This window comes from Andrographis paniculata, unplaced genomic scaffold, assembly GCF_009805555.1.
Source record: "Andrographis paniculata isolate CXL003 unplaced genomic scaffold, ASM980555v1 Contig51END, whole genome shotgun sequence".
Lineage (NCBI taxonomy): Eukaryota > Viridiplantae > Streptophyta > Magnoliopsida > Lamiales > Acanthaceae > Andrographis > Andrographis paniculata.
In genome coordinates, this window is record NW_026137586.1 from 530,467 (window position 1) to 553,265 (window position 22,799).

Here is a 22,799-nt window from a genome sequence, read left to right on the forward strand (position 1 = left end):
CACGTAGACTTTGAATATTAGTATTATATTGTATTATAGTAAAAATAGCAAAAATGACTTTATTAGATTGTATATGAAAATAATGACATTTGTGTAATATATTGAAAATTGTAAAAGTATTAATTATGTTAAGTAGGTAGTACAATTACTAATTTAAGAAATAGTACTCTTTTTCCTCTTATAAAAAATAAATATTCAATTTGATATTTTTTTTAAAAAAAATTGATTGAAAAATTAAATTTTGGAAAAATATCATACATGAATACAACTTTAATATACAAACAACAAATTATGATGTTTCTAAAAAAAAGTAAAATGAACGACTCAATTTTTTATTTTTTATTTTTTGAGATTATAATAACACCACAAATCATATCATCAGATGTAACTATTATACTAATTTTCTTCGAATTGAAAATAGTAATTTTATTATTTTCGCCTATTTCAATAAAAATCTCATTTATACTCTAATAATAATAATAACATATTAATACAAAAATATCCTTAATTTTACATAAATTATAAATATATCACTAAACATATAAATAACATAAAAAAAAATATTATTAAAATTATATTAAATTTTTTTTTACTAACTAATAAAACACTATCATTTTTTAATTTATTGCAAAAATTCAAAGAAATACATTGTACCTAAGAAAAATTATCCCATGCAAACTCAAAGAATACCAAAAGTAGGTAACATTATAAATTACACATAGTTAATTATTTACAAATTACACCAAACTCAATATATTACATAATAATAATAATAATAATAATAATAATAATATAATAATAGCTAGTAATACTCAAAGTGAGTTTCAGAGCAACTCTCATCAGAAGAGAAACAACCACCACCGGCGGCATCATCACGGCTATACTCCGGCGGGACGTACGGCGGCGCGGCGCACCGCAGCAGCGCCCAATTGACCCCCTCGAAGAACGGGTGGCGCTTCACCGCCGCTGCACCGATCATCGACCCCAATCGCCGCTCTGGGTCCTTCGCCAGCAGCTGCGTAATCAAGTCCTTCCCGGCGCTACTAATCACTGTCGACGTCGTTCCGGAAGCCTCCTTCGGGAACTCGAGCGCCCGCGCCACGATATTCGCCAGCGTCATTTCGTGATCCGCCCCGCGGAACGGCGTAGCGCCGTAAAAAAGCTCGTAAATGAATATCCCCAACGTCCACCAATCGACGGCGCTGCCATGCCCTTCTCCCGACACAATTTCCGGCGCCAAATACTCGTGGGTCCCTACAAATGACATTGACCGTACGTCGATTGGCTCCGCCACGAAGAGCTCCGCCGCCGCCTCCGCGCGTTGGCTCGTCCTCCACTTCTTTTTCCGCCGCCGCTTCGTGTGGAAACACGACACGGCGGGGACGATGCAATTGGGAAGAATGCACGAGGCGGGTGGGCGGGGATCGGGCTCGGGGGCGTAATCGGAATTAGGTCGCAGAGTTTTGGCACCGGAGATGACTTGGGCTGGGGTGTATGTTGACTCGTCGCACCTTAGCGATAGGTCGAAATCGGTCAGCATAATGTGGCCGTCGGATCGGACCAAAACGTTTTCGGGTTTGAGATCGCGGTACACAATTCCCATCATGTGAATGTATTCTAGCGCTACGACGACTTCGGACGCATAGAACCTGAAAATACAAAGAAATATAGAGTTTCTTCGCTTAATATTTTTAATATAAACAGTTCAAAAAAATATATTATATATAATATATACACGTAACAATAAGTTAATCAAAGCATACAAAACATCATTTTATATTATTACGATTCTTCATATCTCAGCGACAAAAAATTTGAAAATTATAAATATTACACAAACACACTCATGAATCAAGTTATGACTTTATTTTTGTATGTGACATACTAATAAAAATGAGTCATGGAAATTAAACGATGATACAGAAAAAATTAAAATAAAATACACAAACGAGAACAAACCACATGGGATTGTAGGTATTTACCTTTTCTTGCTCAAAATCATTAGAGTCAAGTATATCTATCTATTTATTTAAAATATTATATAAAAAATTTAATATTTTTTTTTTAACATCACATCAAATAATATTTTAATACTCAAGCAAGCCATTGTCCTAAAGAATAAACAAATATGCAATGATATGCTGAACATTCTTTACTTATCATGTTTTAATCATTTGAGTAAGGGGGTCAATATGTTTCCTCATCACCCAAGTACATATAATTGTGGGTTGTCTAGGCCCCCTAAAAATATTAAATCAAAGATTAAAATCCTTATTGCATTGGGAATTATATATAAATAAAATAAAATAAAATAAAATAAGAGCCCTATTTGTCCTCTAAATATCAACACATAGTGCTGCTATTATTCTGTTTTGTTGTGTTTCTCTACTTGCCTTAGGGCCCTACTATGAAATGAAGGTCTCCTTTCCAAAATCTCTTAACAAACATGTACATAAGAAAAAAAAGAGTATCATTTCGTTATGTATATTCATTTGCTTTTACCGCTAAAAGGGCTTCGAGAAAGGTTAAAAAGATAAACATTATATGGTAGATAGTCACTAGATTAGTCGTATTATTAACTAAGTTCATATGACGACTTTTCTTTGAAGAGTCGTGGAACCTAAGAGAATTCGATAAATTAACCAGCAAAAATAAAGTAAAAACTAAAACGCAATAAACCCTTTAGATATATTTGATCTAGATTGGACCTTTACATATATATATATTGGAAAATAGTTTAAATTAAAATACGATATAAAAGGTCACTCTTGAGCCATCAATCTTAGGATGCAATGAAATTTAAACTAAGTCTTTCTTTTATGGTCTAACATGAACTTTAGTATCGTCTCATATCATGTCAAAACCATTTCAATTCACCATAAGTTCGATTCGCTATTACTTCGACATAGTTTTTCAATCAATTACAATGTTTGGATCACGCAACCTAAAAGTCAGTTTGATCCTAGACGCGAGGCTAATTACATCAATAAATTAAATTTTAATCGAACACAACATCCCGCAAAATACAACCAATTAAGCCCGTAGCATTGTGTTCTATCAACAACAGACAAGTTACTATTATTTCATTTAAAATATTATATTAAAACTTATTTATATCAAATTAAAGACTTGAAGTTATATTGAAATTTTTATTAATTCTAAACAAATCCAAAGCTCCAAAAACATACCAACTACTATTAAAACCCACTTTTGTCATCTTCTTCTTAGCTAGCTAGCTAGCATCAACAATGTTGAATAATTGCCAAACAAATATCCTTTCAACTAGGGTCCACTCCACACAATACATTTTCTTAATAGTAAAAATTAAAAGCCTAGAAGAAGATACAAGAAATCCCCCAAATTCAGCTATAAAGTAGCCATTTCATAGGATAGGCTCATTCCATTTTAACCAACCAATAACTTCTATTCACACAAATACAAATACTACCACACCAATAAAAACAACAAACAACAAAAATTTATGCATTTTTAGTTTTGACATTCATTATTTTTTTGACTTTAAAAGTATACTATCTTCGTCCGGCTCCAAGGGACTCATTTACTTCTTGCGTGTTGATATTTGAATATTAATTATTATATAAAAACGTAGTACAAATTAAGAAAAAATGACAAAAATACTTCTATTAGTGTCTTATAATACTATTATAATGATATTTTTGCAAAAAATTATACAAATATAAAAATATTTTTAATGTTAAGTATAATGACGCAGAAGGTAAATGAAACCCTTAGAGTTGGACGAACGAGTATTTATCAAATAAAATACTTAAACTATCTCACTCTCTTGTAAAAATTTTCAAGATTTAAAAAACTTCTGTATAAACGAAGAATCTCCGGACTCTAAATAAAGGGACCTTCTTCAAAGCACTACACACTACACACTACACGTGATTAATTATTTGCATGTTGTGTTAGTCAACCATAATAAAAGAAACAATTATCAATCCAACTGTCATAGATAGATCTGAGTAACTTAAACACATCTTCACATATGCCTCAACTATAGGTAAATCTTTGCCAGTAAAGATATGCATTTTCCCCCTAAATATCAAAAAAAATTATTTAAAATATTGGTATGCAATTACACTCTATTTATTTTATTTTTTTTCTGCAAAGTTTTTACATTTTAAAATACTTTCAGCTGATTGTGGAATTCCTAAATCAGAGATCTACTATAATGGAAATTAAATTAGAACCAAAGCAATCAAGATTTATCCACATTCTCCTGATCTCCCCATCTATTCTTCTAAGAATACAAAATACCCTATTAGTCTTTCAACTTTGTGCTCAAAATTTTTCAGAACAGGTTTTAATCAGTGGGAATTTGATTGATATCTTTTTTTGTTACTTTTATAGTAAAATAATATAAAAACTGGTATAATTTCTTATAAAATAAAAAATGAGAATATATATTTTTAAAAGATAAACCAAAATAAATAAATAAATACTACAATTTTAAAAGACACAGAGAGTAACTAATAGGACCATTATTCCCCAACTACCAACCAGCCTGCATCTGAAAACTTTTACCATTATTCAAAAAAAAAAAAAAAAAAAAAATTTACCATTATTCACGGGTGGGTAATTCATTCGTATCCTTGCTCCCTACAGTGCATTTCAGTTTAAGCTAAAGACTGCAGAACTGCAGAACTGCAGAGAGAGAGAAGACACTATTGGGCAGACACAGAGGGGCCCACATGGGATGTACACACACCACCTATATACATATACGATCCTACTTCTCAGTATGACACATTGCTTTCAATCTGTCTTCTATGATCATAATTCATAATTATTGATATCCATCAATTTATCTACAATACATTTCCCAAATCTTTTCAAAGTGCCTCACACCAACAAGGCCCTCCCTTCCCCTCCATCTTCTTAATTATTTCAAATATCAAATCATATACTACTACATACAAATAGCTACAATTAGATGAATCCACACGTACATATATAATAAGCTCACAAAAGCTGTTTATTCAAAATAATAATAATAAGTTTATTAATTAATACCACCTGATTATTTATGTCTTTAATTTATTTTTAACAATATCTATAGAAAATTAGTTATTGCATATTACTCTCCCTGTCCCATTAAGATTAAAAAAAAAAAAAAAAGTGTTGAATTGATGACTATTAAGCATTGAAAATTTGATGTGGTATTATTCATTATAGTTTTACTTTCCGAAATTATTAAAGTAAATATTTTTTTATTTTTATGCTCGTTTCAATTTAAAATACCTTTTTTTTTTTTATCATTTTGTTTATCTTACTTTAAAAGTATCAATTTTCTATTTTAAAAAAAATAATCATACATTAATATCAAAATACTAATTTTTACTTAAATTACAAACATACTGTTTTACGTACAATTACTTATACATAAAGTTAGGACAAAAATGTCAAAAATTTTTACACACTTTCAATAAAATACTACTCTTTTCGTCCCGCTCTAAAAGTCTCACTTACCTTTTGCGCTATTCTACTTAATATTAAAAATTTTCTTATATTTTCATAATTTTTTTGGATAAATGTCATTATAATTATAATAGTATTATAAAACACTAATAAAATTAATTTTGTCATTTTTTTATGTAATACATGATATAATAACTAATATTCAAATATCAACACGCAAAAAGTAAATGAGACTTTTAGAGTCGGACGAATGTAAATATTATTTTTAATCTAAGGAGGAAATATATTTACAAAAATATAGAGTTCAATTCACATTTTATTGTATAAAAAATAAATAAATATTCTTAAAAAATATATCTAAATCGAAAGTTACTAATGACTGGTTGTTAAGGTATATTTAAACAGAGAAATATTATCATTATTATTATTATTACTATTATTATTATCATTATTATACGATCGGTGCATGCAGGTGCGTCGCACAGTATCACTCCACCACTACACGAGATTTGGGAGGAGAACTCCTAATTACCCTAAATCGAAGAGTAAATGTAAAATGGCGATAAAATCAACGGCGTACCTGACCGCCGATTCGGCGAATCTCCGGCACGGCTGACGCTGGCGGAGGACGTGCAGATCTCCGCCGGGGCAGAACTCCGTCAAAAGGCACGACCACTTCGGGGAGTCAATGGCGGCGTAGAGCGTCGGAAGAAACGGATGCTCCACCATTTCCAGGATCTCCTTCTCCGTCCTCGCTCTCCCTCCCTTATTACGGCTCGCCAGCTCCTTTTTATCCATAATTTTTGCTGCGAAAACGGCGCCAGGAACCGCCGATTTAGGCGTTTCCGACGACGGCGGCGGCGGCGGTTTGAGTTCGGCTAAATAGACGGAACCGATGTCGCCGGCGCCGAGACGGTGGAGGAATCGGAGGTCGGAGAAGGAGAGGGAGGGGAATCGGCGGATGGAGTCCCAGCGGGGGTCGCCGGAGGGGTAATGAGGTTTGAGGGGAGTGGCGGAGGAGGAATTGGTCCAGTCGGAGCCGGAGCTGGTGGAGCGGTGGATATCGGTGGTGGTGGTAGTGGCGGTGGTGGTGGAGTTGAAACTCATGCTTAGAAAGTCGTCGGCGATGTCGTCCGGCGAGAGGTGCGGATCCATGGCGGTGGGGGAGAGGTTCTCTGAAGTGTGAGTCTGTTTGGGCAGTGAAGGGAAATTAATAATTATTATATGGCATTAGCATGGTGGGCCCCACTTTTTAAATAAAATAATGAAGACATATAGACAATTAATATTAATATATTTATATTTATATTTATATTTTAATATAATGTGTATATATGTCCGGTTGTTAAGAAAAATGAAAATTAATTTATTGATTTAGCAAAATGACTAAATTGAATTTTTTTATTTTTATTATGAGTGTTTTTAAAATTGATTACAAAAACAAAATACATTAAATATATAAATGTTTAAGTCAAAATTCTACTCCTTCCCTCCTACTTATCATGTACATATTTTCATTTTCGTCCGTCCTACTTATTTTGTTATTTTTTTTAAAAAAATAATTATATATTTTATTTTTATTTTTAAAAATTTAATTTATAATTTTTTTAATTTTAATTATATTAATCAATTATCTTAATTTTAATCTATAATTATATATTTTTTTTAGATTTTAACTTGAGTTTTAAAATATTAACATGTATATACCGATGACAAAATGAAATTATCAATACAATTAAAAGTACAATAATAACTGCAGGGTGTACAAGGTAAGTATACATCCAGTCGATGATTATGATTAGATTAAACCATCATTAGTGTTTGTGCTGCTATTTTGCCTGATTGTGCACGTATCAATTAAGTATGTAGGGTGTGTTTGTTTGTGGGTTTATTTTTTGAATTTCAATTTTTTAAGTTGAATTTAATAGTTATTTGATGCGATATAAATAGAAATTTATGTGATGTTTTAAATATAAAATAAATTTAAGTATAATAATAATAATTGTTTGAATACAAAATAAATTTGAGTATAATATAAAATAATTTTTATATCATGTTTTATTATTTTACTTATATTATATTAATATAAATAATGTTTTACTTATGCTATATTTTCTCTTATAATGTACTATGTTGGATTCATATATATATATATATATACTTTTTTTGTTCAAAAAACTATTATGTACATATAAACTATATTGTATTGTACTTTATTCGTCTAAGATATCGCGTAACATTTGAATTCGCATAAAAAATTAGATAGATAGTACAACGTATGGTAATTTGAAATAATTTAAAAATTAAATAATATAATTGGAGAGAAAAAATACATATTTATTTTATTTATTTGAATGATGTGATAAGATAAAGTGAAATATATATTTATATACTTTCTCCGTCCAAGCTAAAAGTATACAATTATTTTTTGCACGGAGAGTAAGGAATAATAGTATTTTAATTATAATGGATAAGTAAAAGTAGTAAAATGACATTTGTGCCCTTACTTTTTTGGTATAAAAGTAATGATGTGATGTAAAGTAGAGGTATTTGTGAAAAAAATGGGGTATTAAATAAAATGGTTACTTTGTAATTGGACGTTCCAAAATAGAAATATGTATACTTTCTAACTGGAAGGAGAAAGTATATAAATATAATTAATTATTACTAAATTTAAAAATATTACAGTAAAACTTTTTTTTAAAAAAAATATTATAAAATATTTGGGACAGAGGAATAATTATTAATATTTATTATATAATTTTAAAATTGATCAATGAAAGTAAAAGAATTCATTAACACCGACGAATGGTATCATTTGAACCCTACGAGAACAAGCCTAGAAAAATAGGACACAACATTCCCTCCCCCAATCCCAATCACAACTTTTTCAATATTACAATAAAGTGATTGGTTGGTGGTTTGGATCTTGTGTTTAAGTTTTAAATAGTAATTTATTTATTTATTTATTTTATATACTTTATTAAATTTATAAATAATTTTATTCATCTAAACTTTTTTTTCTTCCACCTTAACAAATACTCCGCTTATCGTAAAAAATACAATAACCTCTCTTTTTTTTTTTTATTTATAATTTTTAATTTTTCCTTCATAAGAAATAACTGTGTTTCATTTTTAGCAATAAAATTATATTTTATCAGTTCGCTAATTAACTTTTTTTAGTCCGTCAACTAAATTTAATACTCTGGGCCGCAACTTACGCGAAATTAGACTAGCTCCATGGGCCAACTTAAGTCTTTTCAAATAAACACGCTTACTTTTCGAGTTATTTCTATAGGTCTCACGAAGAGAAATGTGCTTCATCACCGTTAATTTGCAAACATAAAAAACGATGGCTTTGTTCATTTCGAGTTTGGTTACTGATTATTTACTAAGTAACCATCGAGATCTTCTATTAAAAACACTTTTTTTTTTCTCAGAAAACATTTATATCCAAATAAATATCAACAAAATCCACAAATTTTCTGTTGCCTGAAGAAACTAATAGCATGATTTAAAAAAAAGACTCAGGCCAAGTATTTATCAAGTTCTAAAATCACAACAAAATCATACAAGATAGCATTGTCATTCACCAAAGAGAAACCACATCAACATATATTACCAGCCTCCGAAATCGAAGATAATCTAAAACAAGAAATCACATTACCATTTTGTTTAATAGCTCGGCCTTCGAATGAGGAGTCCAACATAGCATAAATTTCATTATTCCTTTTTCCCAATTCCATTCGACATGTTATAGATCCCTCTTCCCTGGAAAAACAAATTCAAGAAAAAATAAAAAATAAAAAAATCAAACCCGTATGCGACCTTCAGAAAATGACCAAATTACGGAGAAATGAAACACAAATTAACACTTACAATCATAAACAGAGCTGCACCGGCAAGAGCTGCAGGAATAGCAACTGAAGTGATCTTATCGTAGGGTCCTTTTAAATATGTATGCTTATGAACACTTTGAAAAAACTTCTGCTTTTCGATGAGTTTCTCTCTCGGCCTAAATGGTGGTTCTGGCTCCGACATCCTGCATTATACACCCATAATTCAGTTCGACATTCCAAACAGTTAAAAGAGAGATATCAAAGGTGAATTTTAGACACAAACTGCAATCAAGTGAAGTTATACCAAATTATAATCACTTATGATAAATTTATGTCACTCGGTTGGAACATTATCAGAAAGATGAGCTGAATATTCTTTTAAAAGGTGAAAAATAAGGCAGTACAACCCTAACATCCTTCAACAGCAGGCTTGGATTCTCTTCATTGCTTTATATTGTTGCAAATATGCATATGTATATACAAGGGTGGCTAATAAACAACGTGCTGATTAGTCCTAATCAACACATAAATAACTACTCAGCGCATAGCCAAAAAATATCACCATGTGCTGTAATTCATACTTTGCATTTGAGTTATGTTAACATGAAACCCTTGCACTGACATCAATTGCAGCATATGTTGTATGGATTACTACCATATGCTTATTAAAGTAAGCCCCCTAACCCTAACCATATATATATATATATATATATTCCCTTCGTCCCAATTCAAAGTACTAATTTCACAATTTTAGTTTGTCTCATTTCAAAGTATTTCTTTTCTATTTTAGAAAAAATAAACATACACTAATACTAAAATACCTTTTTAACTTTTACTTAAATTACAAACATACTATTAGAAAAAATAATCATACACTAATACAAAAATACCTTTTTAACTTTTACTTAAATTACAAACATACCATTATACATACACAATTATAAAGTCAAAGGACAAAAATGTCAAAAACTCTTATTTACTTCTACTAACCAATAAAATACTACTCCATCCGTCCACACATAAAGTATACAATTACTTTTGGCTTGGTGTTTAAGAAATAATAGTATTTTAATTATAGTGAGTAGTTAAAAGTAGTGTAATGACATTTTTAGCTTTGCTTTTTGTGTAATAGTAATGATGTGATGTAAAGGAGGGTTATTTGTGGAAAGTGAGGTATTTAATGAAATATTTACTTTGTAATTGGACGTCCCAACATAAAAATATGTATACTTTCTAACTGAACGAAGAGATTATTATTTTTTAATCTACTACAAAACCCCAACGGAAGGAGTATAACTTATTGATATCAGGTCAAACAGTTTTAAGATTTATGCTAGACGAGAAAATTGGTTTTCTCTATAGGTCCATTCTTTGAATCAGGAAAAAAATTCATTGTTTTCTTGTTTTCATTTTAGCCTACATTCTATTACTTACCTTATACATACAATCTCCATTGAATATGTAGAACAGCAGAAAGCCATACCATATACTACCAGATATTGCCTTCTCTCTCACACTATGCATAATCTAGTTATATCATTATCACACAAATTCTACCAAGGCTTTGCCGAGTACATGTAGTAAAAAATCACAGTTTATAAACAGAGACTACAATATAAAAGAGTGTATATACACAGTATATCAAAGCATAAAAATCAACCTGACAAACCTCCCTGACAACAGTGACTACCTGGACGAGAATGAGGAATCGATCTTCCGTTAAGAATAGTGATTATCAAAACTATTCGGAGGAAATACCGAGGCTAGAATTCCTTATCTGCAATCGATAAGAAGCGACTTTCAAAACATCGACATCTAGTTGTCTAGATTAACAGATCCGAATCATCACACCACCATCAGATCAAAAACAAGGGGAAAACGAATAGTTACTCAAATTTCTACCTAATAAAACTGTTAATTTTTCGGAAAATTCTCAAGATACTTGCCTGAGCAGGAGCGCAGAAGATTCGAGAGGATAGGGAGAACTGTGCGTGGAGCAGAACTCAAATAAGAACTGCCATGTCTGTAGATCAAATGTGAAGTTTGTTAAATGGGCCGGGCCAGTTTTTGGGCTCATACATTTGTCCCAAGCCCAATTAGGCAAGCCTAACAAAACGATTAAGCGTTGTTGAAGTAATAATTGCTTACTGTTAATTAATAAACTAGTATTATTAAATTAAATATCTACACGTGCAGGATTTCGCAAGAAAGTTCGAGTTATCTTATTTGGTTGTGTTTGAATTATAATATAATATATATTTAATAATAAATTAATTAAAAAATAATTTTAATGTTTTAAAACGTACCTCTAAATAAATTCTATAAATATACTAATATAAATGTTAATATGTAGCGAATCATATATGATATAAATAAATACATAAATGTATGTATAAATTTATACATACTTAACATAAATTAGTTTATATATAGCATATAGTATTATGTAAATTAGGCTAGCAACATTTATATCCATTATTTAGTGGGTAATCAAAATAAATAATAGATTAACAAAACAATTGATGCTGGTTTGGTGTGTGAATTTGATAACATTGCATAAGGTTATTGTTATATGTAAGTGGAATTCTTATTGTAATAAAGTGAGATTCCCACCCACACCCACACCCACCCATCTCTTCTTTTTGACCTGAACGTTGAACCCACCCAGAAGTCCAAACGTTATTTACATATATATATATAGAGAGAGAGAGAGAGAGGTGTCTTTGTAGTTTTTAAATTAAATATATTTCAAAAGAGTATTGAAAAAAGATGGGACCTAATAATGTCCTATGTATGTAGTTGCTTTGGTCAAATGTGGTGATCCTCGCAACGACATCTTAGCAAGAAAAAAACGTCAATAAAATAATTCAGCTACTTTCACCGATTTGATACTATTCATTTTTCAAAAAATATCATCTCAAATACATTTTCTTTTCCTACAAAATATTACATCAAATACTAACTTTTTACTTTTTCCAAAAACCAAAAACCTCCTAGTTATAAAGAGTATTATTTGTATATACATTTTGTAGAACTTTTTTAATTTTTAATATTCATAATTTACATCTTTTATCATTTTTGAGTTTTTAAATAAAAATATATAAAAATACACTTGCATCATATTTATTTAAGTTTTGACCATACCTTACCATACCATACCATACAAGTCCCGTCCACAACCACCCAACATTTCCATTATATACATAATGCCCAATTGCCCACCCCATCCCACCCCACCCTACCTAAATTTTTTACCAACGAACCATCATTCATCACTTGCATGCATATATACATATAAACAATACCCAACTCCATAAATAATAATAACAAGAGGTACGTACCTTACCTACATGGTATGAATCAAACACCAATTCATTCCTCTCCTCTCAAAGCATAATATCCATGGCGGGGGACTACGATCTCCACCTCTCCGGCAGCCGCGGGAGGTCCCGGAGCTGGAGATCCCAGAGAAGCATGACAGACGTGTGGCTGCACGCGCCACCCGACGTGCTCTCCCGCAACAGCACGCGGCGGCAGGAGCTCGAGGAAGAGGAGGAGGCCGAGCTCCGATGGGCGGCAATGGAGCGCCTCCCAACCTACAACGCAAAATTCGATACCGATATAACCAACCTTGGTGCGCAGGAGAAGAAAAAATTGATGCACCGTATTCTCCAGGTCGTCGAGGACGACAACGAGAAGTTCCTTCTCAGGCTCCGCAACAGAACCGACCGGTAATCTATATTTTTGAAACTTTTTGACACTATTCATCAATAATAACTTTTTTTCATACAATAGAGTCGGAATCGAGATGCCGAAGATTGAAGTGAGGTTCCGGAACTTATCTGTACACGGAGAAGCTTACATCGGAACGAGAGCGCTTTCTACTCTGCTCAACTCAACCCTCAATACAATCGAGGTACGACGTACTGGATAAACTCCCGATCAATAATAACCTGCAAAATCTCATATCTGTCAACAATGTGCACATTAATTAGGCGGCTTTGGAAACGATTGGCCTTTCTCCATCGAAGAAACGTGCCGTTACCATACTCGAAAATCTCACCGGAATAATTAGGCCATCAAGGTTAGCTGCAGCTGCTTATAAACTCACCCTTCAAAATTTTCTAGGTAAGAAACTTAACAAATTCTATGCTTACTTCTTACCAGAATGACACTGCTGCTGGGGCCGCCAGGTTCTGGCAAAACGACGCTGCTAAAAGCGTTGGCCGGAAAAGGTGAGAGCGACATGAGAGTGACTGGGAAGATCACATACTGCGGGCATGAATTTCACGAGTTCGTTCCCCAGAGAACGTGTGCATATATCAGCCAACACGACGTTCACCACGGCGAAATGACTGTTCGCGAGACGCTTGATTTCTCCGGCAGATGCTTGGGCGTTGGGACGAGGTATGAAATGCTTGCGGAGCTGTCGAGAAGAGAACAAGAAGCGGGCATCAAACCTGATCCTGAGATCGATGAATTCATGAAAGCCACAGCTACGGCAGGGCAGGAAACAAGTTTGATCACAGATTATGTCCTCAAGGTGAATGAAGTTCTCCATCTGCAGTTTCGTCCATTTCCGATCCTAACATTGAATCCTTTTTGTTGTTCGACATCCTAAATCCCCGTAGATCCTCGGGCTGGATATCTGCGCGGATATTATGGTTGGAGACGAAATGAGACGGGGCATTTCTGGCGGACAAAAGAAGCGCGTTACTACAGGTAATGTAATGTGATCAACCTATAATGGTAGATTTCTTTCTCCATAGCTCAAGAAATCTTACCAGGTAATGAAATGCAGGGGAAATGTTGGTCGGACCGGCGAAAGCGCTCTTCATGGACGAGATATCGACGGGGCTGGACAGCTCCACGACGTACCAGATTGTGAAATTCATGAGGCAAATGGTCCATATCAATGACATAACAATGGTCATCTCTTTACTACAGCCTGCCCCCGAGACATTTGAGCTCTTCGACAATGTTATCCTGCTTTCGGACGGTCACATTGTCTATCAAGGCCCGCGTGAGAACATTCTCGACTTCTTTGAATATATGGGATTCAAGTGCCCGGACAGGAAAGGAGTTGCAGACTTCCTCCAAGAAGTCACTTCCAAGAACGATCAAGAACAATATTGGTGTCGAGAGAATCACCCCTATCGTTATATCTCTGCACCGGATTTCGCACAGGCTTTTAACTCATTTCACATAGGCCAAGAACTCGCTGAAGATCTTCGAGTCCCGTATGATAAGTTAAGAGCACATCCTGCTGCCTTGGTGAAAGAGAAATATGGTATCTCCAACTGGGAGCTTTTCCGGGCATGTTTCGACAGAGAATGGCTCCTGATGAAGCGCAGCTCGTTCATATACATCTTCAAGACAACACAAATAACAATAATGGCTACGATCGCGCTGACTGTGTTCTTGAGAACAGAGATGAAGTCGGGCAGGATAGAAGATGCATCCAAGTTCTGGGGAGCCTTGTTCTTCAGTCTCATCAACGTCATGTTCAACGGGATGCAAGAGCTGGCGATGACTGTTTTTAGGCTTCCTGTGTTCTTTAAACAGAGGGACTGCTTGTTCTACCCAGCTTGGGCTTTTGCACTGCCAATTTGGGTCCTCCGAATTCCTATTTCGGCTATGGAGTCTTCTCTGTGGATCATCCTTACGTACTACACCATCGGCTTTGCACCATCTCCTGTGAGGTTCTTTAAACAACTGCTGGCATTTGTGGGAGTGCATCAAATGGCTCTTTCGCTGTTCCGTTTCATTGCAGCTGCTGGAAGAACTCAAATTGTAGCCAACACTCTGGGGACATTCACTTTGCTGATGGTTTTCGTACTCGGAGGGTTCATCGTTGCCAAAGGTCAGTACTTTTAATTACGATGCATTGCATCGTTCTTCCTATGAACAAAACTTGTATGCCTGTGGTTGCACAGATGATATTGAAGACTGGATGATCTGGGGGTACTATATTTCTCCGATGATGTACGGACAGAATGCCATCGCCATCAATGAATTTCTGGCTGAGAGATGGAGTGCAGTAAGTCCTCTGATAATTCCATAGATTGTCTTTAGAAGCTGCATCATGACACACTAATGGTGGTTCGATCTTTTTATCTTCTCAGCCCACCAATGGCTCCGAACCTACTGTTGGCAAGACTCTTCTTCGCGACAGGGGACTATTTACCACGGAGAGATGGTACTGGATATGCATCATGGCTCTTTTCGGGTTCTCTCTTTTGTTCAATGTGCTCTTCATTGCAGCATTGACATACTTAAACCGTAAGTACATTCAACCTTCATGTTCTGTGCTTTAAGAAATCATTCCTCAACCTCATCGGTTGAATAATGTCGCCATGGTGCTCTGTACTGAATATCAGCTCTAGGAGGTAGTAAAGCTGTCATTGCAGCAGATCATGAAGAAGATGAAGTAGCAACAAAGAGAAATAGAAGAGAAAGAAAAGGGATGGTTTTACCTTTTGAACCACTGTCTCTTGCTTTCGACCATGTGAATTACTACGTCGATATGCCTGCTGTAAGTTGCCTGCCAAACTCAATCAAGAATTTGTTAGTACCATTTCAAGTTTTGATCTGATCTGAGAACAAACAATGTGAGTGTTTCAGGAGATGAAGACGACGACACAGGAAGAAAGACTTCAGTTGCTTCAAGATGTAAGTGGCGCATTTAGGCCGGGAATTCTAACAGCATTGGTAGGTGTCAGTGGAGCTGGGAAGACCACGTTGATGGATGTCCTTGCTGGTCGAAAAACTGGAGGTTACATTCAAGGAACCATAAGTGTTTCAGGCTATCCAAAGAACCAGACTACCTTTGCTCGAGTTAGCGGTTATTGTGAACAGAATGATGTCCATTCTCCTTATGTCACCGTCTATGAATCACTCGTATACTCTGCCTGGCTTCGTCTACCTGCTAATGTTGATATAGAAACACAAAAGGTAAGTAAGTACCTAAATCAACCATAATATCATTAAAAAGATGGTTTATGTGTGAAATACCTAAACTAGTTTGCATTTTCTTCAGATGTTTGTTGAGGAGGTCATGGAATTGGTGGAGCTTACTCCATTGAGGAATGCACTTGTTGGACTCCCAGGCATCGATGGCCTTTCAACTGAACAAAGAAAGAGACTCACCATTGCTGTTGAGTTAGTTGCCAATCCATCCATAATTTTCATGGATGAACCAACCTCAGGACTTGATGCTCGAGCAGCTGCAATTGTTATGCGCACTGTGAGGAATACAGTGGACACAGGACGAACGGTGGTCTGTACAATACACCAACCTAGCATTGACATTTTTGAAGCATTCGATGAGGTAATGTAATTACCAAGTCCTGTCTCTGTCTTCATTCCGTTGTGTTGTAGCTGTGAGTATAAATTACTCCTCTGGTGCAGCTTCTGTTAATGAAGAGAGGAGGACAAGTGATCTATGCTGGAGCTTTGGGTCACCATTCCTATAAACTTGTCGAATACTTTGAGGTGAGTGTGACCCCATAATTCAACTCTTCTCCATTAGGTTACGGGATGTCGAATCAGTACCTTTTTCAAACCTGATGTTGAAATTCCATGGATGCAGGCTGTGCCAGGAGTTCCTAAAATCAAAGAGGGATATAACCCGGCTACTTGGATGTTGGATGTCACGACCCCTGCTGTCGAAGCTCAGCTTGATGTTAACTTTGCACAAATCTATGCTAACTCTCAACTTTACCGGTAAGTTATACAACACAAGCAGTTGGATTCGATACTAATGTCATACTGCATATCTTTGAAAGTTCAGTCTTCTTGTGACTTCAGGAGGAACCTGGATATGATAAAGGAGCTTAGCACTCCCACCCAGGGATCCCACGACCTACATTTCCCAACACAATATTCTCAATCCTTCTTAACTCAGTGCAAGACTTGCTTCCGGAAACAACACTGGTCCTACTGGAGAAACTCACAATACAATGCTATTCGATTCTTTACTACAATCATCATTGGCATTCTCTTCGGTGTCATCTTCTGGCAAAAAGGGGACCAAATGTAAGCATTATATAGATAAAGATAAAATAAAATTTGAAAGCTTTGCTGCTTAACTTGTAGCTTATCAGTAATCGAGATTTTTTATCCTCCACAGACACAGGCAACAAGACTTGCTTAACCTTCTTGGAGCAACATATGCTGCGGTGCTTTTCTTGGGAGCTACTAATGCTTCAGCAGTCCAATCTGTCGTAGCAATCGAGCGAACAGTTTTCTACCGTGAAAGGGCTGCAGGAATGTACTCTGAGCTGCCCTATGCATTTGCACAGGTCAAACTAGAATTCTGATCACTTTTCTGATCCACCTTTTTTGATCGTCTCCTTGCATTCTACATATCACATAGATCAAAGGGTGAACAATAGAATAGCATTAATATTGTTGAAATTGCTTGCTTACTTGCAGGTTGCGATTGAGACGATCTATGTAGCAATCCAGACCTTTTTATACTCCCTACTACTCTACTCTATGATCGGATACCAATGGACAGGAGAGAAATTCTTCTACTTCTACTACTTCATATTTATGTGCTTCACATACTTCTCAATGTATGGTATGATGGTCGTTGCCCTCACACCCGGCTACCAAATAGCTGCCATCGTCATGTCCTTCTTCCTCAGCTTCTGGAATCTGTTCTCCGGCTTCCTCATCCCTCGACCTGTAAGTAAACAAATAATGAAATTCCTTATCAGATTAAAAAAAGAATGAACTGCTGCTTACCGATGGTCTGTTTTGGCAGCTTATTCCAATATGGTGGCGATGGTATTACTGGGCTTCACCCGTTGCATGGACCATCTATGGTATCTTTGCATCACAGATAGGGGATGAGACAGGCATGCTGGAACTCACCGGTGGCACTAGCAGAATGCCGGTGAAGGATTTCCTCAAGGACTACTTGGGGTATGATCATGACTTCCTTCTCGTAGTAGTGATTGCTCATGTTGGTTGGGTTCTGCTGTTCTTCTTTGTATTTGCGTACGGCATTAAGTTTCTTAACTTCCAGAGAAGATGATGCTTAAAGATACCAGTTGTAGCCATAGGCATTTAAGCAGCCAAGAAAATTCCAGTGAAGTTGAGGTTGCCATTTGATGATAATTCTAGCAAATACATCACACACCTATGCAGTACGACTATATTTTGAATTTTTCTAATCAAAATCAAAATTTATGTCCAACTTTAGAATTGGGCTCAGCTAAAAGTACTGTTCTTAGCTATAAATTTTATTAACAAAGAACCAAAATCAATAATCGTTCGCCCTTCACAAATCTTCACATCATTGTCGAAATTCAATGAGTAATAAATAAAATGCAGAATTAAAATTAAACACAGCAAAGATAAAAGTCACATATATATAACATGACAAGAAATAGTTTGCAATGAAACCTCACGAATCCAATACACAAAATAATACAATCATCCATATTTTTCAACAATAACAAGACCAATCAACAAACATAAGCAAAAAGCAATAAGATCTCTTTTTGCTTTCCATGGAATGACTATGAACCTAAAATTAATTGCCTTCTCAATTATTAGACCTGCCCAACAATTCAGGCTATTTTTACAAAATGAAAAGCCATAGTTTCCCTTGAAAGAAACATTAAGTGGTATTTTGCGAATTTTAATTTTGTTCAAACTTTACATCTTCAAAATACTCATAAATTAGCAGCAGTTCCAACAATCTTTTTCCTGGTCTATATTTGATAGTACTAAATATGATTTTTATAAGCAGCCAGCATAAAGTATTAAACTAAGAACATGAACAAACCTTAGTATTGGTTGGAAGACATCCAGCCACAGGTAGATAGAGATAATCCCAGCTCAGAAGTCCTCCTCATCCGCTGTGGATCTGGTGATGGGAATGGACCACCTCCCCAGATGCGCCGTATAGTTGATGCACCGGATTGCACCCCTCCCACCTGGTCCATCCGGGAAATCAATCACACTGATGCTGCCAGCATCCAGATGGAATGATCCTAGCCATTCCTTGGTAAGGTTCAGGCAGTGCCCCATCATGGCAATGTGCATCGCTGGACTTCCAACTGCAACAACTACATTCTCCCCTGCCTCCTCTTTCGAGAGCTCCTGCAGCAGATATTTCCAGGCCACACCTGCCCGATCCCACAATGCCATCATTACTTCCTCTTCATACTCCTTTAACCAACCTGATGCCAGTCGCAAGTCCTACATTACAGATTGATTTTATAACATTATGCTGAATAAAATTCGTAAGGACAGAAACATATACATTTGCTGCACGAGACAGTAGTAGCAGATTCATGCATTTAACATTATTTTAACATCAACACTTTATATATAAACTCTTCTGAATGATTAGAGATGAGTCCATAAAAATTCAATCATCCTTACTTTCTTTGTTTGATTGAGGATGTTATCAACATCCAGCTCTGGTATCCTCTTCACTTCCACATAGCGCGCAATGCAATCATCTGCCAAGCAATCTGCGGCTTCTTGGATCTACAAGGAAGTTTTTTAACATAACTGCACTTTGGCACTAAGTAGTTCTATGAATGAACAAAATCTTTGAAATTATTTGATGCTGGACCATCTTACCTTGCATATTGTATCTGCTGTGTCGACTGATGCTATTGCATTGCTGCTGACTATTGTTCCCACATTGACATCGAGAAGCAGCTCAGCAGTTTTCTGTGCCTGTTCAATATTTTAAACACACACGCTTCAGAAACAAGCCTCAGATGCCTCATAGGCGACAAACCATAGGGAGAAGAGTTTTATTAACTTGTATTATGCCAAGCATGTTCATCTGGCCATTCCTAGTGAAAGGATTGCTGCTCTGCTAAGAAGAAACATGTTAATTTGAATGCAAACCAGTAAAGAGAAAGGATGAGTATCAGACACCACACACACACACCAGGCTAGCTGAAGAGTGGCATCATATCAACAGTGATCAGCATCCAAGAAAACTGAAGCCAGCGAAAATTAAGTATACCCGCAGTGATCTAAGCGTTCATTCAAGTCAATAAAACAGCCAAACTTATGCAGAGGTTTCTGTTTTCTTTTAGCTCAACATTCTCATCAAAACTGGTGAAAGCAACCAAATATTGAAAAAGTTTCTGCCTGTTGTTGACTGAAAAACTAGTAATCAAGAAATATGGGCAATATTATATTTTAACATGTCATTCTCATAACTCACTCACTGAAGGATGTTAATAGGAAAATCATAACAAAAATACTATAATCATTAGAAGTAAACATGGCCTTAAATTATAGTAGATTAAGCAATGACTATACATATCTCATTGCAAATACATTTCTTCCCATGTACTTTTGCAGATGTTACTTTGGAAGGAAGTTCTGTGACCATACCTCTACATCATTAGGACTGAACCCCTGACAAACAAGTATAATCCGCATACTGGCTTTTCTTCCTCCAGAACTTCCAGAAGCTACAGGTGAACCCGGGGTCTGGATCATTATACTTATTCACATCAATGAATGAATTTCAAAATAACCCACAGAAACAAAAAGTTATATGTATATAGATATAGCTCAACAAAGAGGTTTGGTGTCTCGGTAGCTGTAATTGATTTAAGGGCACAAACAAAACGTTAGTATCTATAGACAAGAATAGGTGAGAAAAGCAAAATGTTTATTCAGGCAATACCAACAGCAGTTATTTTAATCAAACATTTAACAAGTTAATGCATTCAGCATAAGTCCATAGCAAGATGTACACCTGGTTAAGACGATTCAAGCATATTTCTGGAGATCCCCCTTCAGGGTTTGGAGTGAAATCCAGCACACTTACACCACAGTTGCTCTGAAGTAGAATCCTGAAGTACTCAGTGCCTAGCCCTGCACGCACACAACCGCCAAAAGAAAAACATGGTGCAATTTCTATTGAATTATAATTGACATTTGCAAGATCAAGTAACAATTTAATATTCACACCGATTGCGGTGGCAACAAGTGCCTGGTTTACGGCATTATGAGCAACTACAAGTATTGATCTGCCTTCATGGGTAAGGATTTTCTTCCAAGAGCTTCTAGCTCTTGTCCACAATTCCCTGACAGGATAATGGCCATCAATGTTGAAGTTCTTTGCATCTATTTGCCATTTGCGATAAGCCGCACCGAATCTTTCTTTTCCTTCATTCTTTAGGAGGCCCTATGAATAGCAATAAGGTCGATTACGTCTACAGGCCTACCAGAACAGCAGTACATTGAGTGTCACTTAAACAACAGCCTATAATGAGCTTCCACTTAACTAGCTTTGTAAATTCAGTGTGTATTTACTTGGAAGGAATAGAGATCGATTTCCCTCAGTTCAGGTTCCGTTATAATCTCCTCATTGCGAGAACCCCATATGATCTCGGCCGTCCTCTTTGATCTGATTAGTGGGCTGCAACATATATCAACATGAGCAATTATTTGAAGAGACGAATCAATACAATAATACATGAAAGGTATAACTGAATGCAGGTGACCAGGAATACAAAACTTCGCTGTGAATCACTCATTTTTTGTGAGTAAACATTAAGATATTATAATTAGTGATGAGTGAGTGACACACTAAGATTCTATAATGCTTTGTTCTTGTAATCTTCAGCTTATACGATCATTCAACCACAATTCACCAGGTTAAATGTTACAAACTTCCTATGTTTTAGACACTGATTGAGTTCAGTCCCAACCACAAAACCTTCTCAATTTTTATCCATTTCGAAATTATCAATTCAGAATTATTCCAAGGAAACAGTTGTTAACTACTGTACAGTAAACATAAAGCAGGTGTTAGTGAGAAATTCAATAAGCAATTCAGCTTGCAAACCTCAGAACTACAGCAGAATCTCTTCGAGAAAGGTAAAAGACAAACAAACATATCTACGCAAAATTAGGGTGAAAAAGGAGCAAGAACAACACGAAGAGATAGAAGAAAAAATAAATGAATGAACCTGGAGAAGCAAACATCGAATGAATCATCAAGAAGCATTTGGCGCGAGGTCTCCGCCTGAGACTCCCCTTTGCTAGTGAGCACAGAGATATCGGAGCTACCTTGGATCCGACCCTCGGCATTCCACGTGCTCTGCCCGTGCCTGACCAGCACCACTCTCTTGGCTGCCTGCAGCGGCGGCAGAGGTATGCTTTCCCAGCTCCTCAAGAGCTCCGCCCTGCCATCCGACGGCGTTTTTTCGACTTGCTGCACGCTGGAAGATGACTTGACAACACGAGTTCTGAAGGATTTCTCGGCCGGCTTCCGATGGTGGAGGGGGAGGAGGTGAGGAGTTAGCGCAGGTGAAGCCATGCTTCCTCCAATTCTCAGTCAGATTGAGGAAGCTTGGTGGGTGAAGAAGATGATAATGAAGATTATATGGTTAGTTTGGTTTTGAATTAATTATTGGCGTGGGAATAAAAATTGTCGGATATGTTTAAGGGTGTGTTTGGAAATGAGGTTACAGTTTTTATAGCTAGCTGTTAGCGTAGATGATTAAAATTAGCTGG

The 22,799-nt window shown here is 35.7% G+C and overlaps 3 protein-coding genes and 2 long non-coding RNA genes across 6 annotated transcripts; 1 reads left to right on the forward strand and 4 right to left on the reverse strand.

The window, feature by feature from the left end:
- Nucleotides 1-678: 678 nt before the first annotated feature.
- Nucleotides 679-6,647, reverse strand: LOC127253585 (serine/threonine-protein kinase D6PKL2-like). The gene is made up of 2 exons (XM_051278238.1): nt 6,026-6,647; nt 679-1,649 (listed from the first exon to the last, which is right to left on the reverse strand). The coding sequence occupies exons 1-2, from the start codon at nt 6,598-6,600 to the stop codon at nt 803-805; spliced, it is 1,422 nt and encodes a 473-aa protein (XP_051134195.1). The 5' UTR covers nt 6,601-6,647; the 3' UTR covers nt 679-802.
- Nucleotides 6,648-8,958: 2,311 nt separating this feature from the next.
- Nucleotides 8,959-11,061, reverse strand: LOC127253899 (uncharacterized). The gene is made up of 3 exons (XR_007839359.1): nt 10,975-11,061; nt 9,325-9,487; nt 8,959-9,216 (listed from the first exon to the last, which is right to left on the reverse strand). It is a non-coding gene; the product is annotated as an uncharacterized LOC127253899 (long non-coding RNA).
- A 1,697-nt stretch (nt 11,062-12,758) lies between these two features.
- LOC127253897 (pleiotropic drug resistance protein 2-like) lies at nt 12,759-18,410 on the forward strand. The gene is made up of 17 exons (XM_051278701.1): nt 12,759-13,015; nt 13,080-13,200; nt 13,280-13,368; nt 13,452-13,827; nt 13,916-14,006; nt 14,086-15,147; nt 15,221-15,324; nt 15,410-15,566; nt 15,665-15,819; nt 15,909-16,238; nt 16,324-16,614; nt 16,695-16,778; nt 16,876-17,009; nt 17,094-17,321; nt 17,416-17,587; nt 17,721-17,975; nt 18,055-18,410. The coding sequence occupies exons 1-17, from the start codon at nt 12,759-12,761 to the stop codon at nt 18,325-18,327; spliced, it is 4,179 nt and encodes a 1,392-aa protein (XP_051134658.1). The 3' UTR covers nt 18,328-18,410.
- LOC127253900 (uncharacterized) lies at nt 13,821-16,435 on the reverse strand. Its single transcript, XR_007839360.1, has 4 exons — nt 16,299-16,435; nt 15,761-16,212; nt 14,069-15,682; nt 13,821-13,976 (listed from the first exon to the last, which is right to left on the reverse strand). It is a non-coding gene; the product is annotated as an uncharacterized LOC127253900 (long non-coding RNA).
- Nucleotides 18,411-18,648: 238 nt separating the features above from the next.
- LOC127253898 (probable 2-carboxy-D-arabinitol-1-phosphatase) lies at nt 18,649-22,714 on the reverse strand. Of its 2 annotated transcripts, none has more exons than XM_051278703.1 (9): nt 22,253-22,714; nt 21,594-21,699; nt 21,249-21,465; nt 21,034-21,152; nt 20,664-20,762; nt 20,077-20,133; nt 19,890-19,988; nt 19,686-19,793; nt 18,649-19,499 (listed from the first exon to the last, which is right to left on the reverse strand). In XM_051278703.1, the coding sequence occupies exons 1-9, from the start codon at nt 22,600-22,602 to the stop codon at nt 19,137-19,139; spliced, it is 1,518 nt and encodes a 505-aa protein (XP_051134660.1). In that variant the 5' UTR covers nt 22,603-22,714; the 3' UTR covers nt 18,649-19,136. The 2 variants fall into 2 exon arrangements, with proteins under 2 accessions (XP_051134660.1, XP_051134661.1); XM_051278704.1 differs by having other exon boundaries at nt 20,077-20,130; nt 22,253-22,713.
- Between the last annotated feature and the right edge of the window lie 85 nt (nt 22,715-22,799).

What these genes read in the sequence shown, in the direction of transcription:
- LOC127253585 (XM_051278238.1), bottom strand. Translation starts at nt 6,600, where the DNA reads ATGGATCCGCACCTCTCGCCGGACGACATCGCCGACGACTTTCTAAGC. An exon ending in TTCGCCGAATCGGCGGTCAG is followed by an intron (nt 1,650 to 6,025) that starts GTACGCCGTTGA and finishes TTGTATTTTCAG; the next exon opens with GTTCTATGCGTCCGAAGTCG.
- LOC127253897 (XM_051278701.1), top strand. Translation starts at nt 12,759, where the DNA reads ATGACAGACGTGTGGCTGCACGCGCCACCCGACGTGCTCTCCCGCAAC. An exon ending in AAAGAAGCGCGTTACTACAG is followed by an intron (nt 14,007 to 14,085) that starts GTAATGTAATGT and finishes AATGAAATGCAG; the next exon opens with GGGAAATGTTGGTCGGACCG. An exon ending in ACTACGTCGATATGCCTGCT is followed by an intron (nt 15,820 to 15,908) that starts GTAAGTTGCCTG and finishes TGAGTGTTTCAG; the next exon opens with GAGATGAAGACGACGACACA.
- LOC127253898 (XM_051278703.1), bottom strand. Translation starts at nt 22,602, where the DNA reads ATGGCTTCACCTGCGCTAACTCCTCACCTCCTCCCCCTCCACCATCGG. An exon ending in TCGATCTCTATTCCTTCCAA is followed by an intron (nt 21,466 to 21,593) that starts GTAAATACACAC and finishes TGCTATTCATAG; the next exon opens with GGCCTCCTAAAGAATGAAGG. An exon ending in TCAGTCCTAATGATGTAGAG is followed by an intron (nt 20,134 to 20,663) that starts GTATGGTCACAG and finishes GTTTCTTCTTAG; the next exon opens with CAGAGCAGCAATCCTTTCAC.